The 10,677-nt window shown below is 42.4% G+C and overlaps 1 protein-coding gene across 1 annotated transcript; it reads left to right on the top strand.

The window, feature by feature from the left end:
- Positions 1–2,910: 2,910 nt before the first annotated feature.
- LOC144486667 (extracellular calcium-sensing receptor-like) lies at positions 2,911–9,730 on the top strand. Its single transcript, XM_078204682.1, has 5 exons — positions 2,911–3,168; positions 4,696–5,532; positions 6,186–6,413; positions 7,934–8,057; positions 8,817–9,730. Exons 1-5 carry the CDS (start codon positions 2,911–2,913, stop codon positions 9,728–9,730), a joined length of 2,361 nt encoding a protein of 786 aa, XP_078060808.1.
- Positions 9,731–10,677: the final 947 nt, after the last annotated feature.

Raw genomic sequence — 10,677 nt, 5'->3', positions numbered from 1 at the left:
TATATGGTTAAATCACACGGAGGCAGACCTTGACTTTGTATAATGCTATAAAAAATCTCATTAAATGTGGAACAGGCTTGAAGTGATGGGTGAATGACTGAATGGTGTTCTTACGTTCTGAAAATTGATAACAGCGATAGCGTTGGAGATGTTCAAACTTATTCATCTATGAGTAATGTAGAACAGGCTACCAACCCGCCGTTACACCAGATACAGTGTCGCACAATGTCAAGGTCCATCACATTTTCTGTTAACTCATCTTTTACTGCATGGCCTTGATCCACTTGAATTTTGTTACACTTGGGACACAAAATGATATAATAAAATTGCATTCCTGTGGCTGATAGCTCTGTCTGACAAATATCAGAATGAAAGACGGTTTCATTTGCTGGTAAAATTGGTTGTCACTCTTGTATCGGATTTATTTTTTAAGCAATAATTTGTTAACATATGTCCACTCCGATAGATTTGCAATGCCATCTGGAACAATACGATATAAATGTGTGAGGTTACCGTGCCTGGGAAGACAATCTGATTAATGTTATGCATTCGAGCTCAGGTGTCAAGTTTGTCTCTGGGGAGTTGGGTTTGATAAAACTGCCCCTGCTGACGCGATATTGTATTGTTTGGTTTCACGCCCTGTTCTTTGTCTCAAATACACTAAAGGGACACTTTGATTTCTCTGGGGGATTTGATGGTAACTTGTGTAATGTCAGTGGAAAATCAGATTGATTTTAGCTAAAGGCTGGAGTGCAATTTAGTATAAAATGAACTAAATGGCAACTCTTGGTCTAACTGCAGTTAGTGTCACGGAAGATGTTATTGATGTATCACCAGTTGCTTTTGATGCTGTTGTTATTTGATTATTTTCCAGCCCGCGCCACGAACGAAACGACCTGCGAACGCTGGGGGTCCGATGATTTGATGAATCTGTTTAAACCCGGAGATATCACCCTCGGCGGGATTTTCCGTGTGCATGCCAAAGTGAATCATCGGGACCTCACCTTCAAAATGCAACCGCAACCTTTGACATGCACAAAGTTTGTCGACACCTCCGATTAATTTCAAAATGTTTGATTTCAATTGCATTGTTACGATGGGATTTTCGGGTCACAAAGAGTTTGCAGCAGATTTCCAAGTGGAAGTAATTTAAGATTTTAAATTTCCTCAAGTATTAACTAGAAATAACCGATTGTTAAAGAAATGATCCACTTTATTAACCTAGTTCTTTGGATCTGTGAAAATGGATTAATTTGCTATTGGTTCATCCCTAAATACTTTTCCCTTCCGAAATCCCTGCAGAGCTCTGTCTAACTCCTGGCGACGGTTTAACTTTTCTTGTTTGTTTGAACTTTCTGTAATGTTAATTTGTGAAGCAAGGACAAAGATATCACCACTTTCGGTCAAAGATACAAAGCTCTTATTTGTCAGGTTTCCATTCCATGGAATCGGTATGTAGCAATCGGTTTTAATAACGGTTGAGGACTCTGGGTCTGGACTCGTTGGAATTTAGAAGGATGGGGGTGGGCGGGGGGGGGGGGGGGGCATCTTATTGAAACAGGATACTGCGAGGCCTAGATAGAGTGGACGTGGACAGGATGTTTCCACTAGTAGGAAAAACTAGAACCAGAGGCCACAACCTCAGGCTAAAGGGACGAACTTGTAAAACGGAGATGAGGAGGAATTTCTTCAGCAAAGGAGTGGTGAATCTGTGGAACTCTTTGCCGCTGAAGGCTGTGGAGACCAGGTCATTGGGTGTCTTTAAGACAGATAAATTGGTTGTTGATTAATAAGGAGATCAGGGGTTATGGGGAAAAGGCAGGACAATAGGGATGAGAAAAATATCAGCCATCATTGAATGGCGGAGCAGACTCGATGGGCCAAGTGGCCTAAATTCTGCTCCTATGTCTTATGGTCTAATATATTTTAATACATATTTGATATTTTCCACTATTCTTACAATATTAGAATGCTGGGGAGATGTAATTAACTGGATTTTGTTCTTCTCTCGTTTCATGGTTGGTTACCAATTGCTCTTTCATGGTTATCAATTTGTAGAAACTGTGTGGACTATTTGCTGTGATGTGCCAACAGCTTCAACATGTTTGCTTAGGCCTGATCCAGTGGACAGAATTCCCGACGGAGGTCGGGATTTCGCGCTTCTGGGCTCGCCAGGACATGATTCATCTGAATCTATTGAATTTTTATTGAATGCAATGTTGGAGGAGGAAATTCCCGATTGATGATTTAAGTTTTCAGTCGAACTTAGAACCATAGAATCCATACAGACCACTTAACCCATCATCTTAGCCCATCGAATGTACATCGACTTTCCGAAAGAGCATCTTACCTAGGCCCACCCCGCTGCCCTTTCCTGCAACTCAAATAACTACACACCTTTGGACACTAAGGGGCAATTTAGAATTACCAGTCCACCTAACCTGTACATCTTTGGGCTGTGGGAGGAAACCGGAGCACCCGGAGCAAACTCCACACAGTCACCCAAGGCGGGAATCGAACCCGGTCCCGGGTTTCTGATGCTGCGAGGCAGCCGTGCTAACCACTGTGCCATGCTTCAGTTGGTGCTCTTGAGTTGGGAACCTCTGAATTGGAAATGCTAGTTGCTCAAACTTACACGCCCATACCAAGAACTGTGAAACAAGAAATAGATTCCTGCAAAAGTCAGCTTTGAGAAAAGGTCATCTGGACTCGAAACATCAGCTCTTTTCGCACCTTCCAGATGCTGCCAGACCTGCTGAGATATTCCAGCATTTTCACTTTTGGTTTCAGATTCCAGCATCTGCAGTACTTTGTTTCCAATATATTCCTGCAGATCTTTATTTATTTTGTAAATTTTCCAAAATGTATTCCCACAGATTCTGGTTCAGATTTTTTCGCTTCGCTCTCACTATGATATTTGCCATTGAGGAAATAAACCAGGATTCAGCTCTGCTTCCCGATGTAACGCTGGGGTATCGGATTTATGATGCATGCACCATGCCGAGTTTATCACTGAAAGCAGCATTTGAGTTTTTGAATGGACGCCAAGATATATCACAGAACAATCCCTGTAAAAGAACACCCATGATATCTGCAGTTGTTGGTGATTCGGGGTCATCCCAGTCCTTAGCAATAGCGAGCTTAATTGGCATTTTCAGGATTCCCATGGTAAGCCACTAGTTATACAGTTATCCTAGTTTGTATACAGTACCAGCACCAAGAAAATGTCCATCTCCATTTCCACATATAATCTCTGTTTACTATAGTAGTCAGTCCATTAAGTGGAACTGGTATATTTAAACATTGGGCTCACAGCAGTATTGAATTCAATTTCAATCTTTATTATTTGTGCAACACAATAATGATTTAATTCATTCCATTAAAATGTTTATAGAACAAACTTTCTGTATTTCTCTTTCGAATACAACAACAAAATCGATGGAAAGAGTAGATATCCTGCAAATAATCAGCCATTATGACTCAATTGTGGCTTCTCAAAATTCGAAACCTATCAATTGAGCTGTGCCTCTGGTTGCCTCTTGGATGTCTCCAAGCTACTTTTGGTGCCCAATGTCACTCTTTGTCAGGATGACGGCCTCAACCGGGATATTGGGTTCATGTCACACTATTTGTAACCCCCACAGAGTTTCACTGGCTGTCTTGCCTGGAGACAATACACATCTTTTTAGCCTGTCTTGATGCTCTCTCCACTCACGTTGTTTTGTTTCTTAAAGACTTGATTAGTTGTAAGTATTCGCATTCCAACCATTATTCATGCAAATTGAGTTTGTGTCTTTATACGCTCTGTTTGTGAACAGAATTCCCACTCACCTGAAGAAGGGGCTTAGAGCTCCGAAAGCTTGTGTGGCTTTTGCTACCAAATAAACCTGTTGGACTTTAACCTGGTGTTGTTAAACTTCTTACTCTTTGTCAGGGCATTTTAGAACCGTAAAGTAAATTTGATGGCGCAGTTTAAAGCGTGGAGTTTTATGGCCTCATTTGTTCTGAAACCGTAACATCCCACCCAAGGCCAACGGACCTTTCCATGGTCCGCCCCTCGCCCGCCCTGATTCCTGTGGCGGACGGGGCGGTAAAATTCAGGTCATTGCTTTTCAGCATTCTGGAGTCAATCTGGTAAATGGTATAGAGGATACTGTTGCCAGCCAATATGTATGGACTGGAGGGAAAGATTTTTAAAATGTGTTTATTAATGTCACAAGTAGGCTTACATTGACACTGCAACGAGGTTACTGTGAAAATCCCCTAGTCGTCACACTCTGGCGCCTGTTCAGGTACACTGATGGAAAATTAAGCCTCGCCAATGCACCTAAATAGCACGTCTTTCGGGCTGTGGGTGGAAACCAGCGCAGACACTGGGGGAACATGTAGACTCTGCACAATCACCCAAGCTGGGAACCACTTGGATTCGGACACCCGATGTCCCATGTGTTTTGGGGAAACAAATAAAACTTTAGCGTTTGAGCTGATTTTGTTTTCTGTAGATATACATTATGTGACTAGATTTATCTGTGGGGTGTATATGGTGAGGCTGTGGGTAAGCGACGCAACAGTTACATGCTGCTTGGCTGGAATGTGGCCGGTAGTTCTGTGATAAAGGCAGATCGGATATTATAGAGCCAAGATATCAAATGGATCAATATATATTCATATGTCTTTACCTTTATCTACTTACAGGTCAGTTACCTTTCGACCTGTGAGTGCCTGAGCAACAGAAAACTATACCCGTCCTTTTTCAGAACAATCCCGAGTGATTACTTCCAGGCCAGGGTCTTAGCCCAGCTAGTCAAACATTTCGGATGGACGTGGATCGGGACGGTTCGAAGTGATGATGACTATGGTAACTTCGGAATGCAGGCTTTCACAGAGGCCGTGCAACAATTGGGCGTTTGTGTTGCCTTTTCGGTGACGTTCCATGCAATATACCCAAGGGAAAAAGTACTAAAAACTATTGCAACTATAAAGAAATCATCCACAAAAGTTGTGCTGGCCTTCCTCGCACAATCTGACATGGAGGTTTTTATCAAAGAAATAATACGGCAAAATATGACGGGCATACAGTGGATAGGAAGTGAAGCCTGGGCTGCCACCTTAGTGGTACCAGCGGAAAAAAGTAAACGGTTCCTTTCTGGCACAGTTGGAATTGCAATCCGTAAAGTAGATATACGAGGATTGAAAGAATTCTTAATGCAAGTCCACCCTTCCCTGTATCCCGGGAACCTGCTAGTGAAGGAATTTTGGGAAACGACATTCGGCTGCATCTTTAAAAAAAGAGGGAACGAAACAGGTGTCACTAAAAGTGAGCCGTGGGTTAATGAATGCACAGGAGCAGAGGATTTGCGGACAGTGCAGAATTCATTTACAGATGTATCACACTACAGAGTTGAATACAACGTGTACAAAGCAACTTATGCCATCGCTCATGCGCTACACAATATGCTGTCATGTAAAAATAGCACGGGAAAAAATTCCAAGAAAAGTTGCCCAAATGATCTGAACTTTGAACCATCACAGGTACGAAATGTATAGCATCGTTAACATCAGCTGAATTTATATATGGAGTCAATAGGTGCAATAGGATTTTAGCTTATTATCTGTCTATACTGAATGTTTGTTGTAGATTTATATCGGAGTCTTTGCGCGTTATTTTACGACCCCGCTCGGGCGAGGCTCGTAAAATCCCGCCCGAGGCCAACGTAGAATTCCGTTCTGCGAGGCGGTAGAGTACCGGCAAAATTGTGTCAGTCGTGGCTCGGGAGTAACACTCTGTCCTGTGAGTTAGGAGGTTGTGCACTCCACTTTAACATTCAATGTAAAACTTACCCCGATAGTTCAGTGCGATTCCGTGGTCCTTTCAGATGAAAAGACCGAGCCCTTTCTGCCATTTCAAGGGAAATATCCCATTTTATTCTTTTGAAGATTGACAGGGGAATTTTGCGTGCGGCCTTGAATGTTTACTCTTCAACCAGAATCAGTAAAATAAAGAACCAATATCACATTGCTGCTTGTGGCATCTTGCTGTGCACAAATTGCATACAGCATTTTCTGCATTACAACAGTGACGAATTTCCATTTTTCTGTGAAGCATTTTGGGAGCTCTTGGGGGATGTGCAAGGCGCTATATAATTGCAACGTTTGTTCTCTAATCTTTTCTTTTGCCGTTCTAGCTTCTGCATCACATGAAAACATTAAATTTCATCAGCAAGACGGGAGAAAGAGTGAATTTTGATGAAAATGGAGACCCAGTCCCGACGTATGACATCATAAACTGGCAGACAAATGACGTGGGTGATGTTGCAATTGTAGATGTTGGAAGTTACGATGGATCCGCTCCTGCGGGTCAAGAATTTCTGATAAGTGAAGGGGCAATGGTCTGGAGTGGGGGTCAAATTGCGGTAAGGTCCACATTATGAAAATGAATGCAGTGGAAGCCTGGATAAAGTCATAGTCCCAGCTATTATATTAAGTTGTTCTTCCCCTACACCCTGGCTATGACTGTAACACTACATTCTCCACTCTCTCCTTTCCTTCTCATATGAACGGTGTGCTTTGCATGTGTAGAGTAAGAAGCAATAATTTTCACTGTATATTAATACATGTGACAATAATAAATCAAGTCAAAAATCAAATAAAAAAGATGACCATAGGCTGCTCTCCCCCTTGAGAAGGATTGCTGACTGGTGGCGATTTAAGCTGAGAGTCACCACATCGCAAGGTCGAGAAGGCAGGGGCATCATGGACATCTTCGGCTGGTACGGGGATTGAACCCGCGCTGAGATAACGGACGCCCAGTGGAAGCCTAGTAAGGAGTCATAGAACGTATTTTGTGCCCCTTGCTCTCAGGAAGGTTACAAGTGTACAGCACTAGACATAACCGAGCATTGCATTATTTTGAGTTGCCCGCCCTGTATTGGAAATGACAATTCATCTTTCTTTGGCATGACCTATTACACCCACAATAGCAGCAACATCCTCTGAATTGCTTATTCCGAGAGCAGATAGACCCAATGGCCCCCATCTGCGCCATTATAATTCTATGATCCTGGATTGCTTGTTGTTTATGAGCAGGACGGAGGGAGCAACCCAAGAGAACTTTGGGAAAGTCAAGGTGATAACATCATGGATTACAGATTTGTTGGTGGGGAGAATAAAGATGAGGGAAAGAAATCCACACAAAGATTCAGAAAGCAGACATTAATCAGGTTACTTTTGTGTTGGTATATTAATGTGTTACATATAACATCAATGATCCGGATAGACAATTAGAGAAGTGTAAAGTCGAAATATCGAAGGAAAATCAGACTGACTAGATTACAACACCCAGGTGATAAAAGATGTTCTTTATCTGAAACGTGAGTGAGATTTCACGTCAAAGATGGTGAAAACAAAGCCCAAGTTAGGAATAGTGACGTTCTTAGGGGTGACACCGTGGCATACCGGTCAGCAGTGCTGCCTCACAGCGCCAGAGGCGCGGGTTCCATTCCCGGCTTGGGTCACTATCTGTGTGGAGTTTGCACGTTCTCCCCATGTCTGCATGGGTTTCCTCCGGGTGCTCCGGTCTCCTCCCACAGTCCAAAATAGGTGCTGGTTAGGTGCATTGGCCATGCTAAATTCTCCCTTAGTGTACCCGAACGGGCATCGGAGTGCGGCGACTGCAAGCCAGCTTGTGACTGAGAAGTAAACTTTAACGTAGAAAAAAGAGGCAGCAATTGTTCCAATAATCGATAACGTAATAAACAAAATCAATAAAAGAAATGCGACTGAGTCAGCTGTAATAGAGGAGAAAATTTAATGTTCGGAGATTATTGCGACGTTTCTGTTTCGAAACCAGATAAATATACATAAAATAGTGCGTACATCCTGTGACGGATGGAGAGTTTGAATTCCTGATTCCACCGTGTTGTCTTTTCTGTAGGTTCCAAGGGCAGTTTGTTCAGAGAGCTGTAACCCTGGAAAAAGGAAGGCAACAAGGAAAGGACAGCCTATTTGTTGTTTCGATTGTTTACCCTGCCCTGATGGCGAAATTAGTAACATCACCGGTAATAAGAAAAACAAAGCTGCTCACCTTATTCCGGGAGATACTCTGTATAAATCTCTCTAACTTTCCGCACCTCAACTGTGCATTGTGTTGCTTCTGTAGCTTGGGGGCGGGGGGCTGGGGGTGGGCCACTGCACTACATCAGGCATAGATCATATCATAGAATCCCTACAGTGCAGAAGAAGCCAGTTGGCCCATTGTGTCTGCACCGACTCTTCGACAGAGCATCCCATCTCACTTGTGAAAGGGTCAAGAATGAGAAAGCACAGATTTAAGATAATTGGCAAAAGGAAGCAAAAATTCCACGAGGAAATATTTTCACGCAGCGAGTATTTAAGGTCCATAATCCACCGGCTAAGGGTGTGGTGGTGGTGGGATTAATTGAATCATTCAAAGAGGAATTAGATTGTTATCTGCCGGGGGCAAACGTTCAGGGTTACGGGGAGAAGGCGGGGAATGGCACCAAGTGAACTGTTCACCCGGACAGCAGGTGCAGACACGATGGGCCGAACGGTCTCCTCCTGCTCCACAACACCAGAGATTCTGTGTGATATTTCACCTGTTGCAATAGTCATTGGGTGTTCTGAGTTTATGAACTGAGTTTATAGAAATTCAAACTCTTTGTTTTCCTGGTGAAATAGAGAAAATTCGGAGGCTACATGAGCGTTAGTCCCGTATAATGTAACTCTCATACGTGTGAAAGAATTTTCCATGTTACTTGGAGTGAATGTTCTTTTAAAACCCGTGTCTTTTTCTTTAGACGCGACAGATTGTATCAAATGTCCTTTGGAATACGGGTCCAATCGGGAACGAGATCGGTGCGTGCTAAAAGAAGTTGAATTCCTTTCGTTTGGCGAGACTATTGGGATTGCTCTGCTGCTGGTGGCATTGTTTGGAGCCTGTATCTCGATGGGAGTCTTTTCCACATTCTATTTTTACAAAGACACTCCTGTTGTTAAAGCTAATAATTCCGAATTAAGTTTCCTCCTCCTTGTGGCGTTAACATTATGCTTTCTCTGTTCAATCGCATTCATCGGAGAACCCTCGACGTGGTCTTGCATTTTACGTCATACTGCTTTTGCCATCGTATTTGTTCTTTGCATCTCATGTGTTCTGAGCAAAACGGTGGTCGTGGTGATGGCATTTAATGCAAAGTTTCCCAACCATAATATGATGAAGTGGTTTGGCCCGACGCAACAGCGGCTAACCGTTGTCTTTCTTACAATGGTGCAATGCTTAATATGCACAGTTTGGCTGAGCACATTACCTCCCTTTCCTCGCAAAAACAGCGATTATGCAAAAGATAAAATCATCTTCGAATGCAACGTAGGATCTGTAATAAACTTTTACTGTGCACTGGGTTATATTGGATTTTTGTCCTGTGTGTGTTTTCTGGCCGCTTTTCTCGCTCGGCGACTTCCCAATAATTTCAATGAAGCGAAACATATCACTTTTAGCATGCTTATATTTTGTGCAGTGTGGGTTACTTTCATTCCCGCGTATATAAGTTCTCCTGGGAAATATGCTGTCGCCGTGGAGGTGTTTGCTATTTTGGCCTCTAGTTTTGGGCTGCTTCTCTGCATTTTTGCCCCAAAATGTTACATCATCCTGTTTAAGCGAGCCGAAAACACGAAGAAGCACATTATGGGCAATAAGGGCTCCAAGACGATTTAGGGATTATTCAGGTATCTTGCGAGATTATTTAAGTGGTGAAATGTTATCCTCCTTCTTAATTAATGCTTTCATCCAATTGTGTTTTTGTGCATTTCAACTGGGAAATATGTGGACATAGATATCCCAAAGTATTTGTTTAAAGATTATTTATTAGTCACGAGTAGACTTACATTAACCCTGCAATGAAGTTACTGTGAAAATCCCTAGTCGCCACACTCTGGCGCCTATTCGGGTACACTGAGGGAGAATTTAGCATGGCAAATGCACCTAAGTGGCACATCTTTCGGGCTGTGGGAGGAAACTGGGGAACCCGGAGGAAACCCACGCAGACACTGGGAGAACGTGCAAACTCTACTCAGTCACCCAAGTCACAAATCGAACCATTATCTCTATTGTATTATTGAACAGGTTGTTTGCTAACTTGGCAATAAAGGTTTATTAGCATGCTGCAGTCAAACATTGTTTTGCCTTGTGTACATATCATTTTATACTAATCAATTTATTTTCAAGTCCATGTTTTCTGAATAACGAATATTCATTAGATGATACTTTGATGCCTAAAATAATCTCTTAAATAGCCAGCACACAATGCACACATCTGCAAATTACATAAATGAAATCCCCTAAGAAACTGATTAATCGGGAATTGATCACTTTGCGACAGTTAGAATCTTCGTGCACGAAAGATTCAATTTGGATTGGTCCACATGGCCACATCGACTGTCCAATAACATTCAAGTGCTCGGGAATGTCTCAGGGAGATTGATAGTTTCTATAAGGTCTATAAAGTCTTTTCAGTTCATTTTTGAGCCCCTTCCTTTAAGAAAGATTTGCACTTGTACAATGCCTATGTAAGGTTTTTTCTGCAAAGGACTCTGACCTAACACCAATTTGTTGTGACAGATTTATTTGATTCTCATGTAACATAGATCAATGCATTACAATGT

The sequence above is a fragment of the Mustelus asterias genome, chromosome 3, assembly GCF_964213995.1.
Source record: "Mustelus asterias chromosome 3, sMusAst1.hap1.1, whole genome shotgun sequence".
In the NCBI taxonomy this organism is placed as follows: Eukaryota; Metazoa; Chordata; class Chondrichthyes; order Carcharhiniformes; family Triakidae; genus Mustelus; species Mustelus asterias.
This window is presented reverse-complemented; position numbering and strand designations above follow the sequence as displayed.

What these genes read in the sequence shown, in the direction of transcription:
- LOC144486667 (XM_078204682.1), top strand. Translation starts at nt 2,911, where the DNA reads ATGATATTTGCCATTGAGGAAATAAACCAGGATTCAGCTCTGCTTCCC. An exon ending in GCATTTTCAGGATTCCCATG is followed by an intron (nt 3,169 to 4,695) that starts GTAAGCCACTAG and finishes ATCTACTTACAG; the next exon opens with GTCAGTTACCTTTCGACCTG. An exon ending in TGAACTTTGAACCATCACAG is followed by an intron (nt 5,533 to 6,185) that starts GTACGAAATGTA and finishes TTGCCGTTCTAG; the next exon opens with CTTCTGCATCACATGAAAAC.